An 18,987-nucleotide genomic window follows, 5' to 3' on the forward strand; every position below is an offset into this window, starting at 1 on the left:
AAACTTATATACTAAATTATATAGTAAAACTTTCCACGAGAACCAGAACGAGAACGTAGTATTTCAGTTTATCACAAACAGACGGACGCAGTGGAGGACTTCGTTTTATAATATGTAGTGATTTATAAGGTGTTAATATTGATGCAATCAGTATCTTCAATCATTGTCTTACCCAGAAAAAAGAATGAGCTGATTGCCTGTTAATAAGCTCACTGAAAAGAATGTTATGATATTGTATTTACTCCTCATGTTGAGGTAATTTAGTTTTCCATATTAATATTATTGAAGTCATTGGCCTATAGACTTACATCCCGTGCCACAAATAAATTAAAAAAAATATCAAATTGAAAATTCGATTGATTGTGTGACTGTGTGTGTACATACTATGTCTCTATTTTGCAATTTTTAATATTTCCGTTTTTGCGTTTCTAACTTACATCATGAGATCTTTAGAAACACTTATACTCGTCTATTGCTTTAGACGTATGTTATAAAATTTCCTCTACGGAATGGTGATATTTTTTGCTAGAACCATACGAAAATGTCTGTGTCAGGAGAACAGGATGATTATATATTTAGGCCTCAGCAACATTTAGATCCGAAATGGCTTAATCCTGACTTACAAGAGGCTCTGCATTCCGCGGACTCTCTTTCGACGTTGTTCAACAGTATTATACAAGACCGGGAGATTTACTTTGATGCCGGGAATGGTCTTGTTAATAGTGCTGGAATAACTGCAAAATTGGGAGATAGTGGAAAGTACTATTGTGGTTTGAGGGTAAGTTTATTTATAATCATCATCATCAGTTTACTCACCTTACAGTTCTTTTTCTGCACATCTGTATGATGATAAATTTGTGTAGATTCTTACTTGTACCTGCTGTGATGGACTTTGTGGCCCCCATTCTGGTTGTGCTTGTCAACCATGCACTACTCTATCGGCTGAGGAGGAACTTCGGGTTTCAATACAATCTAAAAATGTTGCACCACCTTCTTCTGTTCAAGTTATAGATGAAATAAAATGGAAACAAGAACCAGGTACAATATTCTTATGAATTAATGGAATTAAATCTTTGATCTAGAGTCTAGACACTTCAGATTCTTTGCATAATAAATCATTTAATAAAGAATAAAAATATTTATATACCACTATACTGTAATAATTTTTTTATTTTAATATGAGGAAGAATACTTATTACATCAGTGTATTGAAATCCATTGAACTTTTTCAAATATTAATAACTTTTCAATTACTGTAAATGTAGTTTTTAGTGTTTAATGCTATCCAACCATTATTTTTGTGTAGGACCAGAATGCTTGCGTAATCTGAAGGAATCTCTTTTGTGGGAACAGCGTGTAAGATCCATAAACACAGCATCAACATGCCCATACATTTCAAACATTCGTCGCCTCATTGTTATTTGCAACAGACACCTTGTAGCTGTTATAAGGTAGTGTTTTATTATAATAACTAGGTACTTTACAAATCACCTATCTGGACATATAAATAAAATTTGAGTGTGTAGACACACAACACATTTATTACAATGCTGAACAAATTCTTGACTACTCAAATATCTGAGCTATTTTTGTTCTATTTTATACTTTTTTATTATATTATTATTGTAAACTATTTTACAGATCTTAGAAGTTATTTTAACTTTTTATTAAATTTCCTATGTCATACAAACATACATTTGTTTCTATGTGCTGGCTAATAAAGCAAGTAGAAGGACTGACTTTAAGAGAACTTACAAGGAGTAACTAAGGGTGCATCATATATTGGTTATGGTCCTAAACCAAAAAATATAAACACAAACTAAAAATTTAAATTTCCTTCAATGGTCTCATTTGCCATGTAAATAAAATGTATGTGTGGGAAGTAGTTGGAGTAACTAGTGAAAACTAACAATACATGATTTATGAGTTACTTTACTCAAAATATGTTTGAACAATAAAAATTAACTTCCTTTTTTATTTTTTTAAGAGATCAGAGCCACCAGAAGGAGCCAAAAAAGATAAAATTAGACAAGAAAGCACATGGAGCAAGTAATAGAGCTCTGAGTAATGTTGTAACATCACTTAATAAACCTATTGGACTTGGGGCAGATACTCAAGAGGAGAGTGACGAAAATGTTGATGAATCTGAAAGGTATATTCTTGAAGGCTGTTTATATTTTCCTATTTTCTTTGAACTTTGTTAACAAATTATTATAATGTATTGAAATTTGGATTCAATATCTTACGAAATAAGAATCGCAACAAACTATAATTATGTATTATTACGTAAGCTATCCACATACAGTGACCTTCAAAATGAGCTATATTTACAAACTGGACATCAAGGCTGTGGTTTTCTTGCTTTCATTATACAGAATGTCATAACATATTATACAATGGAATTATGAGCTACGGTTGACAAGCTAAAATACATTAAAAAGCAAAACCATTCATAAAAGTAAAAGAAATCTACTAAATCTAGATTATATTGTCCACTATGTATTGAGCTTGAACTAAGACATTTTAAAAACATTTAGATACAATAAAAATAAATACACAAGAAATATTATTATTTTATATTATTATGATCATTACATAGGCTCATTTAATTTTATAAGGCTTATTACATTTTGAGTCAAATGTTAAGTCACATTAAAATTCAAAAAGTTCAAGTCCCACATCCTTCATATTTGTTTTTTTAAATTTAATTTGTTAATTTAAAAAGTTGGTTTTAAAAAAAAATTCAGTTTTATATAAATAAAGTGCAATATAATTTTGTCCAGTGATTTTATTTTTATACATTCACTAAACATTTTGTTACAATGGCTTCAGATCTGACCACAATAATTGTTTTTGTGTATGCAAGGCATTCACCTTATTAAGAAATTAGGCACAAATCCTAATAATTTATGTCTCTTACTGCTTCCTAAGAGACATTTAATAATTATTATGCCAAGAGGAACCAGCAATTAACGAAATTAATGATAATTTGTTAAATAATCATCAGGGTTAATTTAATGAAGCTTTCTGAGTGTGGCAGTGTGACATAATGTATAATATAATAAATATAATGTCTTGTAATCCAGTTTTTGTGTAAAAAATAAAAATAAAAATTCATGTGATTTGGATACTGTGCTATTCATCTTTGGACATCCCCTTGACCCTATTTTTGGAACACCTTAATTATTTATTATTAATTATCTATAGATATATAATGAAAATAGTATTTGTTTGAGGCTCTTTCAAGCCTAAACCACTGATCTTCTCTTCACAGTCGTTCCCTCATTGCTGAGGATCGTGACTCCGCTTAAGTTCGTCTACAGCTTTCCTCCATCTGTTTCGGTCTGTCGCATGGTGGAGTGCATCTTCTCTTCACAGTCGTTCCCTCATTGCTGAGGATCGTGACTCCGCTTAAGTTCGTCTACAGCTTTCCTCCATCTGTTTCGGTCTGTCGCATGGTGGAGTGCGATGCTGATGGGTGGTTTAGTCTGCTCGGATATTTGGTCAGACCAGCGACGTGGGCTCCGGCCTCGCGGTGACCATCAAACGTTCAAGGTTATCAGCACCACATCGTGCAATGTGACCAAAGTATCTCATGATCCGCTGCAGACATGTAGTGGATAGACGTGGACTGCTCCCTATTTTAAGCAAACCACTGATAATATCGACATAAAAGTACCACTTTTGAAATTAATCCTAGATGGTTAATGGTTACTTATTTTTAGAATTCCAACCTTCCTTCCTTTAAAAACTTGCACAGCGAAACGGGCGGGAACGGCTAGTAATCAAATGAAATTTAATTACGGCATAAGACGTAGAGGTATCGAAATAAAAAAAATTGCTGATTTCAGTGCTCTAGCTCGGGTGGGCGCCCGCGCTGCTTTGCGTCTAGCCTTATCTTTGGTGCGTCGTGCGTGGCGCTGTGGTGAAGACGCAGACGTGTGTACGCTGTTACTACGCGACGCCTTGGAAGCGGTGCGAGCGCTACCAGATGCAGGCCTGTATGCCGGCTGCGGTCAGTCACCCACATCGCTGCAACCACCACGATCACAGAAAATATGGGCTGAAGTTGTGGACAGTGCTGCTAAATTCTTACATCAAGTTGTTGTTGGGTTAGTACCTAGTGATAATAATAATTTATTTTACATAGATAAGTTCACTTACGGCCGTTCCCAATATTCAGTCTATATCGTTGACTTTTCTGTCCCAATAAACTTATGGATGGTATCTCACCTTATCCCTACACTCTGTCTGTCAATGGGAGGACGTATAGCTTACCAGTGATAGAAGTTTGTATGGAAATTGCAATTCACATGTCCCAATATAAAACAATAAGAATGACTTATCGGGTATATTGGGACAGTTTCAGATTATTGACAACGAATGTAGAAGGTAGTAATTTACCTCTATCTGTAGATAGTATATTGGGAACGGCCGTTAGATAAGTGTGCTACCTCCACGAGCATAGTTCATCATTCTATTGTTGGATAATATACACAAGATGACCGTGAAGATGCTGCGTAATAGCTTATTGTTTTGTTAAAATAGTTTATTCGCGATCACCAAATCGCCGCGTATAGTGACGGGTGCACGGCATGACGCTGACTTTTAGTTCACAATCAGCCACTCCTCATATTATATAGAGTCATTATCAATGAGCTTCTTAATAGCGTATACTAGACTAATAATATACTTTGAACATTACCTACTGCCACGAAATAAGGTGTTAATTCGAATGAATATTTAAATGTTAACTGTATAAGTTAATTTATACGTAGCTATAATATGTAAGTAGTATAACGCAGCTCCGACATTTTTGATGACCTTTTAATAGGTGATTGGGAATCTAGTTGATCTATATCTAATATAGCACGTCAATGCACGTCTCGTCACGCAAAAAAAGTTAAGTTTGAAATTAATCTTCAAAATTATGCTTTACAGTGAAGTTGGTTGCAATGTGCCTCAAGGCGACTGGAGAACATCGCTGTGTGTTTGGGTTGAGCTGTGCGCTAGAAGAGCTGAGCTACCGGCCTTGCTCAAGGCTGCTGATGTTCTGGTTTCTCTACCGCAGAAGCAAAAGCGACAGGCAGATAATAGGTAAATAAGATAACTTTACCTGAACATAAATGACAATTCTATTATCGTCCGACAACTTCAGAGCGGTTCACGACAGTCTCACGCGCTTCCCCGCAACAACGTCGGACTATAATGTGTGTACTTTTTTATTGATACTATTAAAACTGAAAACAAATTTTATGAACGATGCGGGACTCGAACCCGCGACCTCTCGCGTTCCGTGTGAGCGCTCTTTCCAACTTAGCCAACCGTTCGAGTGACGTATCGCCATAAAATCTTGTATGCTTTGTTCAACTCTTAGATTACGGCTTCATCTACAGGATCTACTTTACAGTTGATAACCTGCTCAACCCCAATATTTGCAATTTGTTATGTTTTAAAGTGATAACAGTCACTTCTGGGAATCATTACACAAATTAAACTTGTTGGAAAGAGCGCTCGCACTGACTGCGAGAGGCCGCGGGCTCGAGTCCCGCATCTTTCATAAAATTTTGTTTTCAGTTTTATTTGTGTAATTAATCCCAGAAGTGAGGGTTATCACTTTAAAACATAAAAAATTGTTTGGTACTGTTAAATCACAAATATATTTTTAGGGTTCCGTACCTCAATATACTCCACTAACTCAATATGATCCACCTAATCTAAATACGTAGATTCGTAACGGTACCATAGTTATATTAAAGTTCACGGCCCTACAAATAAACTCGGCTTAAGGTTTTACCTGAGAAGAAACCAAGAATATGTAAAATGTTGACTATATCGTTGACAACACTGCCAATACAATGATAATTCTGAAGTTTTTCGAATGTCAAGCAGCCTTGCAAATAAACGCGGGAAACCGTATAGGTACGTCCCAATAATCCAATCGTAAGTAAAATGTCTATTTGGTAATGTTTTGCATATTCGTGGGTTATTCTCAGGTATAACTTTAAGCCAATTTTATCACATAACATCACAATAAATTAAATGCATTTTTTATTTGTAACAGTGGCTTGAATTTGTTTTACCGGAATTCTTGTAGAAACATAAAATCGCTTTATAATTTTTATTATCTTTACAGGATAGTGTTGGAAGATTGCACTGCACCAATGGGACCATTTCTCCGGCGTCTAGCGAAACTGTCACCTCCGAGCTCCATCATCAACTCAGAACCGTTGACAGAGGATAATCACACAGCAATGTATCTGAAGTTAGTAAATTAGGTTACCCTTAATAGTTTATATGTTGATCCAGTTTAATCATAACAACAGCGGGGCTATTTTTTTTTATGGAATAGGAGGACGAACGAGCGTACGGGTGACCTGGTTAAGTGAATACCGCCGCCCACATTTTCTTACAACACCAAACTAATCACAGGAGCGTTGCCTGCCTTTAAAGAAGGTGTACGCGCTTTTTTTTAAGGTACCCATGTCATATCGCCGCGGAAACACCGCACAAGGAAGCTCATTCCACAGCTTTGTAGTACACACGTGGAAGAGAGCTATTCTCGTAATTTCAAAATCGTTGACGTTAAGCTCCAGTCATATCCACGTCTTACTCTAGATTGATACCTATTCTCCAATCATTGCCCCAGAACGTTAACTGAACCATAACTGGACCGGTGCCATGCGTCAACAATATTTAACGACATGCTCGCACGAAGTTACCAATATTGTTCTAACAAATAAATATCTAAAATATTTCCACTACTATTTAAGGGGGTAAGAATAGCTATGCTCTATTATATGATGTTGCTTGTCAGAATGAGACAGATGAAAGGACGCGACAAGAACACAGTCAGAAATGAAAACTATAGAGCCGCTCTTTTTAATTTTTATTTTTTAAAGGTCCAATGAACAATGATTAGCAATATTGTATTTTGTGTACGGAAAGTCATTGCCAGTGAATATGAACGGAAGAAAGAAAACTGGCGCCAGTTGGTAGAAAGAGAGAGATGTGAAGAATTTTACAAACCAAATAAGTCGAGTGGCATTTGCTCGAATCATCTTCTCGAGGTTGATTTATATATATAGATTTAAGCGTTTATAAATTCATGCTCATAAAGTATGATAAGACTATTTTAACATTAAAAGTATTATATTTATAATTTGACAAAAGCTGTTATACCAAGATATGTTGGTGTCCGCTTACACTACAAATGCCAAAAAGATACCCTGAAAATGATGTCTATGTCTCAAATCCAAAAAAAAATATATATTTTAAGTTTCCCCAATTATTTTATGTAAATAAAAATATTATATTTGAGAGTTTGTGTCTATCATTATAGGTTACCTTAACTTAATTAACTTAATTAACAGATCCTAATACGTTTAAAGCGTTAAGGAGTAACAAATATACGCACAAACCAATAAATAAACATACAAACTTTCGCCTTTATAATATGAGCGTGAATTTTGATTACAAACCTCAGACTGAACAGATCTTTATCAGAAAATAGGGACAGCCTGACAAACGTAAAACTTATAGCAACCTTTTTTTTCGTCTGGGTTTAAAAAAATGCCTAACTGCTACTCCACTGATGTCACTGTCCAAATCGGGTTCTAAATCCAAAATACACAGCTTAAACTGAAAAAGTGTTTACATTGCTGCCTATTGACCAATAATATTTTAAATAACCAGAGTAAACGCAGAAATGGATAAACATTGCAGGCGAAACTTATTATGGTGTCATTTATGGCATGTGACATATTTCGTCTTTATCTTGTATGGCGTGGATTGTCTATATGTATAGAACGTCGTTGTTAATAGCAATAGGAACTGAACCGTCAATTTGTATTACAAGAATACGAAATTTAACATTATGACATAAGGTTGCTTCAATCCTATTCTCGTTTTGTTACAAGAACAAGGACTAAAATCCGCTGTTTTCAAAGTTTAAAATCATACTAGGACTCACTGTGAGCATATGCAAGAAATATATTAAAGCTTCTTTGACAAATAAGATTATATAAATGTGTTAATTGTATGTATTATTAAGTGGTCTCACCAGTTTTGTTTGTATGATGAAAAAAAGATGGGCTGGGAGTTCTATCAGTTCTTCTCCCCATGTCCAAGTTCCTTTACGAACTGATATAGCTTCATGACGTTTACAAAGTGTTGCATTATGTTATTGTCACTCCCTATGGTAAATAAATATATTTATATAAGTAAAATACTTCTTTAATCTTGTATTATTTATTTCAGAGAGCTAGAGATACCTCCTGGCGATGGCCTTATGAGCGTCAGAAAGGCTGGTATTGCATTACTGTGCCATTTGGATAGACTTGGTGCACCATTACTGCCACCGTTAAAAGGATTTGTTACGGTGAGTTTACTTTTACCTACAGATTAGGGCTTCCAATCCCGCGGCCTGTGTTCAATCTCGGCATTTGCGGGACTACGAATTTTCAATCCCGCGGGATCTCGGTATTTGCGGGATCCCGCATATTGAAAATATGCACATTTTAAAACAATGAATTTATCAACTCACAGTTATTTAAGTACATATTACTATTAAAATGAGATCAATCAAATTATACTGTTTTTTCACAAAAAAAAACAATAACAAATTCTGATAAAAAGCAAAACAAAACAAATCGTTTTCAAAAATTACACAACGCAAAATTACAAAATCAACCAAAAAAAACACATTTTAAACTGATAAATTATTACTTACTGAAAATGTTTGCGAAGGAAATACAACATTTCCAAATTGTCGTCTGCCAAACTACAGCGTATTTTACTCTATTGCCTGGCCAGAAAACGCCCGTTCTGCTTCCACACTTGTGGGCGGTATTCCTTTTAAGAGCTTAAAAGTAAATATTAAAAATTTAATGGTGTGTACGTGAATGAAACGTACACACCCCTAATTTTTTATTATATTCTAAAAGGATGTATCAATAAACATCACGAAAATACGAGACACTTAATAACTTGAGTTATTAAGAATAATAATTCACGCAGATTATCCTATTTTGCATCGCATGCACGCTTTTTTTCAGTCCCGCAAATCCCGTGGATCCCGCGCCCGTAATCCCGCATCTCGCGGGATTGGAAAATGGTACGGGATATCCCGCAATACCGAGATCTCGGTATTGCGGGATCCCGGAATACCGAGATCTCGGTATTGCGGTAATCATTGGAAGCCCTACTACAGATACATTAAGAATTGAGTTATTGGCCCCCGGCTATTTCAGGCTATCGAAATGTTGTGAGATTGCTTGAGTGTAAATTTCGCTAAGATTTTTCTTTAATCAATTCGACTCGGTGTTTCGCCTCTACACGAGGCATGCTCAAGATATGTTGACTTGCCAAATTCTGGCACGAGATTGATTAAAGATAAACCTTAGCGGAATTTACACTCAAGAAAACTCACAACATTTGATTAATTATTATGGATGTCCTCTATATAACGCACAATTCAATAATGAAAAATTGCATAAAATTACAGATATGCACACACTGTAAATAAATAAAGGTTTTATGATGATGATGATGACCTGATGGCATTTTATCAGTATGTGAAATCTTCTTTAAGAAATATATAAGATGTAAAAAACGATTTTTTTTTAAAATATACCTGAAACTTTTCTACATAATATTATAATTAAATCTATGACGATTTTATATATCGCAATGGTTACTTATTATGTATCGGTTGAGATGGTTTGCGTTATTTCTTATTTTGCGCTCTATATTTGTGGAATGTTCTGATATTACCTTAATAATGCTTTCTGTGTGTGTGTATGGTTAGAAGAGAATCATCCCGCTTAACTATATACAAGGTGGAAGTATATGCACTAGACGTAATAATGTCATGGTCAGTAAGAAAACTGGATATCCTCTGTCAGGGTAACTTTGATACCGGAGCACAAAGGCATAGTAGGTAATGGGATAGCTGACCGGCTAGCTAAGGATTGAGCCTCATCTCCCTTCATAGGCCCAAAACCCTTTTGTGGAGCCGGAGAATCTCTTATCCGCAATGTCCTAAGGAATCAAGAAATGCGGGAAGCAGCTACTCACAGTTCCTCGCTACCAGGCCATCGGCAAGATGAGCTGCTCCAAGGCAACTATTAACGTAGGCGTGCCAATACTTAAGCTTGGACAGGACACAACTGAGCGGCCTCACGGGGTTCCTCTCTGGCCATTGCAAGCTGAATGGGCACCTACCTAGAATGGGTCTCAGTGATTCAAACCTGTGTGGATTCTGCTTTGAAGCCACTGAAGGCCCTAAACACTTCCTTCTGGAATGCGAAGCTATTGCCAGAATCAGGCTGGGGTATCTTAAAATATCTTAACTCAAAGCAGAGGATGTGCCCTGCCCTAAACCCTCTGAGGATCCGATGGCTCTTAAAAGTTTAGTTTCGGTACAGATAGGACACACGTTTCCTAGTTAGTAGCCTCGATTTTTCCACATCTCATTTTTATACAGAGAGTTGAGTGCAGGAAAGCAGGGGGCACAATAAACCCTAAGACTTAAGTGCATCTTAATCCCCCAAATCACAATAATATTAATAATCATGCCGCTTATAACTGTCTATTCCAGAACGAAAGCTAATTGGTTTAAAATGTATTAAACTGTGTGACAATGAATAAAATCTCTTAAAATTCCAGTGCACAGAATCGGCACAAGAAGTTGTTTCGATAGGTGTCGGTCCTATCGAATTGGGAAGCTTGAGAGTTCAACAGATTGCTTGTGCTGAGAAATTGGCATTGCTGCTCACTCAAGATGGAGCTATTTATACGCTGCCTTATGATACTTTAACTCCCCATTTAGTGCCAGGTAAGTGATGATGGACACTTACATAATATTAGCGTATAGACCTTCGATAATTTATAGATAGAGCTTCTTGCTGCTAGACAACCGATGAAAATAGGCCAAGTCTATTACTTTAATGTGCGTGATAAGGTATATATGTCACTATTTATTAGTGTGCGTGCCTTGTTCAAAATAGAGGTGCTGTTTGTGAGTTTCACAGCTGTCACAGTCTATCTACACGTATAAATGATCAAGGTATAGACAAACATAGATTGCGAGAGAGAAAAACATCTCTTACGGAGATTCATATTTTGATCAGTGAACGCATATAAAAAATAGAAGCAGTCTTGTCATACTATCTACCGTTGATTATTAGCAAAAAATTCCCACAATTTAGTCACAATATAGTTAACTATCACTGCATAAAATAAATAGTGTTAATGATGTTGAATCTAGATCGATATTAAAAGTGCTTTGTCAGTTACTTTGTCATGATTTACGTGATTGGTTCTCGGCATGACATGATTCCGGTAACCAAGGTCCGCGCGCTTAACATATTGTTAATGTTTGTGAGATATGTGGACGATGTATGCGTTATGTATGAGGAGTAAAATTTATATGGTTGAAAAATGTAGAGACACTAATTGTTAGTTCACTGCATATAACTTGATATTTCATTTATTTAAATGACTCACTCTATTACAGGCATATAATTGATATTCCGTGAAAAATCGTAAGTAAATTTAGTTTTAGGCGAAATGAGTACATCAAGCAGTTTCTTTTTGCGATGTATGAGTGCATGCAAACTTAAAAAACTGATGCTGTGTGTTTTTCTAAGGATTTAAGTATGTCATTGAATAAAATCGTATTGCAATCGAACACAAATTGGCACAGCGCTTTTAGAAAGCATTGTGAATTTATTATTGGATAAATAGAAATCTTCATTTTTAAATTGGAGTGATTACATTTGATATGTCTAGCTAGGTATAGTAATCATTTCCATGTCTAATTGAAAAGCTTTTATCCATAATCATTACGACTCCTGTCTTGTAGGAATGTAAATTAAAAATAACGTGAAATAAGAAAGGCACTAGCACGTACACATTTTTTTGTATAGTATTGAGTAGAAAGAGTCGAAAAAAAAGTGAACTTTATCAAAAAACAAAAAACACAGCGATACCATCCTACAAAAAGGCAAAATTAAAACCAAATCTGTTAAAATAAATATTTTAGTTCTGTAATTTATAAGTTTGGCATCAGTATGCATAATGCCATCCCTCAAATAAAATATATTTTATTGTATTTTTAAGTAATTGGTCTACTTACATGTGAAAAGTGTTTCAATTTTCTCTTGGGACGACGATCAACATAATTTCTGCACCACTTTATAACACATGAATGTACAAGGAGACACTTTTTTTATCTACCTGTTACGAAACAATATCTTTTTTTATATTTTTTTTTTACTTTTAGGATTGGAAGGTAAAGTGATAAGTCAAGTAGCCTGCCATCCGCTGGGTCGCCACTATCTATGTCGTTCAAGTTGTGGTGGAGTTTGGTCCTGGGGTTCCGGCGAAGACGGCAGGCTCGGACATGGAGACACTGCGTCCAGGGACGCTCCGCAGGCCGTACACCATCTGGCTCATCACGAGGCCATCAGAATAGCCGCCGGCATCGCTTGCAGGTTTTAAAAAATATATATTAACATACACACAAATGCCGTGAAGCAGTAACGTGTAAGCATTGTTGTGTCTGAAGGGCGCCGTAGCTAGTGAAATTACTGGGCAAATGAGACTTACCATCCTATGCCTCAAGGTAACGAGCGCAATTGTAGTGCCACGCATAATTATTGGCTTTTTCAAGAATCCTGAGCAGTACTGCATCGTAATGGGCAAGGCGTAACAATTACCATCAGATGAACGTCCTGCTCGTCTCATTCCTTATTGTCATAAAAAAACCAAGTCTACTAAAATGTATATGTATTAATAAAATATTTTTTTTTTCATAACAGCGCAGTGATCACAACACGTGGTGCCCTGTACACATGGGGGAGGAGTGTGCAGGGTCGCCTGGGACACGGAACCATAGAGAACTGTCTCACACCACAACCGGTCTCCTTCAACGCGCATAACATTGAACGTATTATCGATGTTGCTCTAGGTTAGTGAACTCAAATTCAAATAAAAAATAGGATATGAAATCACTTATTGAAATTCAAAAACTACCATCCACTCGAAAAAGTATGCCTCAGATCTGAGAAGAACGGGCGCAAGAAACTTAGCGGGTTTTTTTTAATCATAATATGATTACAACGGTAATATCGTGAATTAAAATTTATTATTTAATAGCCTGAGGGTGGTCGCTTCATTCCCAATCTGTGGTATCATTATGAAAGTCATGTTATGTTACAGTCACACACACCACACAAACATTGAAAAATTTGTTTTGAACATTTTCTGGGATCTTGTTGTAAAAAGCATAAAAGCAGTACTAAGACTTATACATAGGCTGCACTAAAAGTATCGGGAATGGAATATTTCCACTGTTCCTGTCATATTAAAATCATTTTAATTGAAAACTCCTTGGTTTTAAAATTTGAATACCATTTATTTATTTAAAAAAAGATTCAAACTTGTTTAGTCGTTGAGAAAATGGAATTGACTTGAGAAAATTCTAGAGCGATGATTTATTATCACTTTCGAAGTGGTTTAACACAAAAACAGTGTGTTGACCAGATGATTTCTGCATATGGTGATGAAGCCCCATCCAAAACCACAATTTATCGCTGGTTTGCTGAATTTCAACGTGGACGTGTCAAGCTTAGTGATGATCACCGTCAAGGTCGTCCAAAAACTGCAGTCACCAAAGAAAACGTTGATGCTGTGCGTAAGCTGATTGAGGAAGATCGACATGTGACATACCGCGAAATTCAGGCAACTTTAGACATTGGCATCAATCAAATACAAATAATCTTGCATGAACAATTAGGTGTAAAAAAGTTGTTTTCCCGATGGATACCGCATTTGCTCTGTCAAGAGCAAAAAGCGGCTCGCGTTATTTGGTGCGTCAGAACTCTCGAAAGATTCCACGCAGGATCCTCAAATGCTGTATACAACATAGTATCAGGTGACGAACTTCGTAAAGAGAACTGCAACCGCCGCATCATCCTCCATCACGACAATGCGAGTTCTCACACCGCGCACAGAACAAAAGAGTTTTTAGAGCAAGAAAACATAGAATTATTAGACCATCCGCCGTACAGCCCCGACCTAAGCCCTAATGATTTCTATACTTTCCCTAAAATAAAGAATAAATTGCGTGGTCAGAGATTTTCATCACCTGAATAAGCTGTGGTCGCCTACAAAACGGCCATTTTGGAGACCCCAACTTCCGAATGGAATGGTTACTACAATGATTGGTTCCATCGTATGAAAAATGTGTCAAATTTCGGTGAAGCATCCATCGATGCCTGTTTTCATCGGTTGTCTAGCAGCAAGAGTCTAGATGTACAAATTGTTTAAGACTGGGCTAATGAGACTAACATCATGTCTCATAGTGACGAGCGTAATTCGTTATTCGTCCTGTTGCATAAACAGTAAGAATTTAAGTAATGTAATTTCTTGTAATACTATATCATGTAATTGTTATTTTTGTATACTGTTAATGTATCGTTAAGAATAATTAAATAAACTTACTTGTACTGAATAATACTGAAATGTGGTTATTAAAATATATTCGTGCTTTAATTATTTCACCAACATTTAATTAATTCATACCGTCACATCTTGTAAACTTCTCTACTAAGGCCTAGATGTCAATCTGTTTTTTGTAGCAAATATTATGTACTATCGTTTAGAAGTAGATAAATGTAGGTTAACCAGCTTAGAATTTTCAAAGCTTTTAATCTAAAAAAATGCAGACAAAGAATATATTTTTATTTATGCATTTTTTCCCTTTTCTGAAATAAATTTTAAGAAAATGTTATAAATGTGAATAAGACTTATTTGTGTTTCTAGAACCTCTACTTGGGTAGCTATGGCAAATTAAGTCCAACACTCGGGCTTTGATAAAATAAAGAAAAAAATAGTTTAAAAAAACTGAAAAACACGCTTTCTTAAGAAAACAGAACTGAAAACGATAGATGCAAATTATATAAATTAACAAAAATTTTATTTTGCAAATTATAAAATGGAATAATTTTATCAAATTAATGTATTGTCATCGGTTCTCGATAAATCTACGAAGTTTGAACGAAATCTGGCCGTTTAAAGTGGGTCAAAATCGCGTCCAAATGAGTCGAGTCGAGTTGTAATAAAAAGCGCGTAAAAAACTAAATGGCTGCTATTTTATTAAGGTGGGACAAAAACTACTTATAGAGGGTTATTTGTCGATAAAGTTTACCATATTTTAACCCCCTAAAGGCTCCGACACCCCTGACCGGGCACAGTGTATAATATCATAATATTGAATGTTTCTCAGGTTGGGGCGAGGGTCAGACACTGTGCTGCACGTGGGAGGGCGCGGTGCAAGTGTTCGGCGACAGCGAGGGCGGGGCCACAGCGGCGCGCACGCTGACCGCACTCGCCATGTTGCGGGTGATGCGCGTGTACACCGGCGACGGCTGGCACGCCGCGCTCACTGACCGGTATAACATACATATATATAGTATTACTAACTCGCGTGTACACCGGCGACGGCTGGCACGCCGCGCTCACTGACCGGTATAACATACATATATATAGTATTACTAACTCGCGTGTACACCGGCGACGGCTGGCACGCCGCGCTCACTGACCGGTATAACATACATATATATAGTATTACTAACTCGCGTGTACACCGGCGACGGCTGGCACGCCGCGCTCACTGACCGGTATAACATACATATATATAGTATTACTAACTCGCGTGTACACCGGCGACGGCTGGCACGCCGCGCTCACTGACCGGTATAACATACATATATATAGTATTACTAACTCGCGTGTACACCGGCGACGGCTGGCACGCCGCGCTCACTGACCGGTATAACATACATATATATAGTATTACTAACTCGCGTGTACACCGGCGACGGCTGGCACGCCGCGCTCACTGACCGGTATAACATACATATATATAGTATTACTAACTCGCGTGTACACCGGCGACGGCTGGCACGCCGCGCTCACTGACCGGTATAACATACATATATATAGTATTACTAACTCGCGTGTACACCGGCGACGGCTGGCACGCCGCGCTCACTGACCGGTATAACATACATATATATAGTATTACTAACTCGCGTGTACACCGGCGACGGCTGGCACGCCGCGCTCACTGACCGGTATAACATACATATATATAGTATTACTAACTCGCGTGTACACCGGCGACGGCTGGCACGCCGCGCTCACTGACCGGTATAACATACATATATATAGTATTACTAACTCGCGTGTACACCGGCGACGGCTGGCACGCCGCGCTCACTGACCGGTATAACATACATATATATAGTATTACTAACTCGCGTGTACACCGGCGACGGCTGGCACGCCGCGCTCACTGACCGGTATAACATACATATATATAGTATTACTAACTCGCGTGTACACCGGCGACGGCTGGCACGCCGCGCTCACTGACCGGTATAACATACATATATATAGTATTACTAACTCGCGTGTACACCGGCGACGGCTGGCACGCCGCGCTCACTGACCGGTATAACATACATATATATAGTATTACTAACTCGCGTGTACACCGGCGACGGCTGGCACGCCGCGCTCACTGACCGGTATAACATACATATATATAGTATTACTAACTCGCGTGTACACCGGCGACGGCTGGCACGCCGCGCTCACTGACCGGTATAACATACATATATATAGTATTACTAACTCGCGTGTACACCGGCGACGGCTGGCACGCCGCGCTCACTGACCGGTATAACATACATATATATAGTATTACTAACTCGCGTGTACACCGGCGACGGCTGGCACGCCGCGCTCACTGACCGGTATAACATACAGATATATAGTATTACTAACTCGCGTGTACACCGGCGACGGCTGGCACGCCGCGCTCACTGACCGGTATAACATACATATATATAGTATTACTAACTCGCGTGTACACCGGCGACGGCTGGCACGCCGCGCTCACTGACCGGTATAACATACATATATATAGTATTACTAACTCGCGTGTACACCGGCGACGGCTGGCACGCCGCGCTCACTGACCGGTATAACATACATATATATAGTATTACTACCTCGCGTGTACACCGGCGACGGCTGGCACGCCGCGCTCACTGACCGGTATAACATACATATATATATATAGTATTACTAACTCGCGTATACACCGGCGACGGCTGGCACGCCGCGCTCACTGACCGGTATAACATACATATATATAGTATTACTAACTCGCGTGTACACCGGCGACGGCTGGCACGCCGTGCTCACTGACCGGTATAACATACATATACACTGGCCTGCAAAAGTAAGTATCACACTTTTCAAATTAAATTTTTTTCTTAACTATAGAAGGTACAGATTTAAGATTAAAAACGTTTTGTTGCAAATTTTATAGGCTTTAATTCTTAGAAACTAAAATTATACATTAGTAACATTTTTAACTTAAAAAAGATAAAACAATGAAAATAGACATTTTTAGTTTAGTGTAAAAAAAATCAACTAAAATGTATTACATGTTATTTAATTTTTAATAACTGGTATTGCCTCCTCGAGCTCTGATTACAGCTTCGAGCCGGTTTGGCATACTGAACACTAGGCTTCGGAGCCGATGTTGGGGAATATTACCCCATTCTTCTACCAGGGCCTGCTTTAGTGCCCTGAGGGTAGTAGGTGGTGGTCTGTGATTTCTGACTAGCCTCCCAAGCTCATCCCAGGCGTGTTCAATCGTGTTGAGATCAGGACTTCTTGATGGCCAAGCCATCACACTGATACCGACCTCCTGAATATACTCTTGTACGATATGAGCCGTGTGTGGCCGGGCATTATCATGCATCAGCATCGATCCATCACCCATATTTGCTAAATACGGCCCTGCATACTCATTGAGAATCTCTTGAGCATATCTTTGCCCAGGGAGGGTGCCATTTTCTATGGCTACTAGCTCTGTGCGACCTTCTGAAGATATGCCAGCCCATACATGTACATTGCCTCCACCGTATTGGACTCTTTCTGAGATGCAGGCTTGAAGGTATCGCTCACCAGGTCACCTGTAAACACTTCGCTTTCCATCAGAAGTGTAAAAGGAGAATCGAGACTCATCTGCAAACAAAATTCTTGACCATTCTTCTTCATCCCACTGCATGTGTTCACGGGCGTATCGCAGTCTCGCTACTCTCGAGTTTTGGGCCACTCTCCGGGTCTGAAATAGCTGTTGCTGGACTTCAACTGCGTTTTGGTGGCGATTTCTTAATACAGTGGAAATAATATCGAGTGGAACGATCTTCTCGGGCACTGGTACACCTGGCTCTGCCATTACAAGGTCTCCTCAGATGGTGTCCAGTCTCTTCGTACCTTCGCTTTACCTTCTGGACTGTTCGTACCGTCACACTCACCATTCTTGCAGTGCGCGTCGCACTGATGCCTAGTTCCAGAAAAGCCATGATCCTAGCACATTCTTCAACTGAAAGAGGCATGATAAATAAATGTTATGTGCTTTTTAGCATAAATTTTTAAAACAAGACCCATCGATCTTGAAAAAAATTTAAAGCAGAAAGAAAAATGTGAATGGTAAAATTGTAATTCGGAAACGTCCACTTTGAAAAAAGAATGGTTTTGTTTTTGAAGTTTTTTTTCAGCCAATTCTTAAAAGAAGGTTACCGACTATAAAGTTTTAATGTACAAAATTAAATTCTCTTTGGAGTCCTTTTATTTCGAAAGTATATCTTGTGAACGTAAAACGTTATCCCAATTTTAAAAGTGTGATACTTACTTTTGAAGGCCAGTGTATATAGTATTACTAACTCGCGTGTACACCGGCGACGGCTGGCACGCCGCGCTCACTGACTGGTATAAATACATATATATAGTATTACTAACTCGCGTGTACACCGGCGACGGCTGGCACGCCGCGCTCACTGACCGGTATAACATACATATATATAGTATTACTAACTCGCGTGTACACCGGCGACGGCT

The 18,987-nt window shown here is 37.9% G+C and overlaps 1 protein-coding gene across 1 annotated transcript in view; it reads left to right on the forward strand.

The window, feature by feature from the left end:
- Positions 1-374: 374 nt before the first annotated feature.
- LOC126971826 (E3 ubiquitin-protein ligase HERC2-like) overlaps positions 375-18,987 on the forward strand; it is a 62,097-nt gene continuing 43,484 nt past the window's right edge. The window contains exons 1-12 of the mRNA XM_050818255.1: positions 375-778; positions 864-1,038; positions 1,307-1,451; positions 1,988-2,152; positions 3,852-4,112; positions 4,942-5,097; positions 6,137-6,265; positions 8,260-8,380; positions 10,669-10,837; positions 12,287-12,497; positions 12,825-12,973; positions 15,293-15,458. Of these exons, the coding sequence (XP_050674212.1) occupies positions 542-778; positions 864-1,038; positions 1,307-1,451; positions 1,988-2,152; positions 3,852-4,112; positions 4,942-5,097; positions 6,137-6,265; positions 8,260-8,380; positions 10,669-10,837; positions 12,287-12,497; positions 12,825-12,973; positions 15,293-15,458 (2,084 nt within the window). The 5' untranslated portion in view covers positions 375-541. The remainder of the gene's footprint in view (positions 779-863; positions 1,039-1,306; positions 1,452-1,987; positions 2,153-3,851; positions 4,113-4,941; positions 5,098-6,136; positions 6,266-8,259; positions 8,381-10,668; positions 10,838-12,286; positions 12,498-12,824; positions 12,974-15,292; positions 15,459-18,987) is intronic.

This window comes from Leptidea sinapis, chromosome 24 (assembly GCF_905404315.1).
Source record: "Leptidea sinapis chromosome 24, ilLepSina1.1, whole genome shotgun sequence".
NCBI lineage: Eukaryota > Metazoa > Arthropoda > Insecta > Lepidoptera > Pieridae > Leptidea > Leptidea sinapis.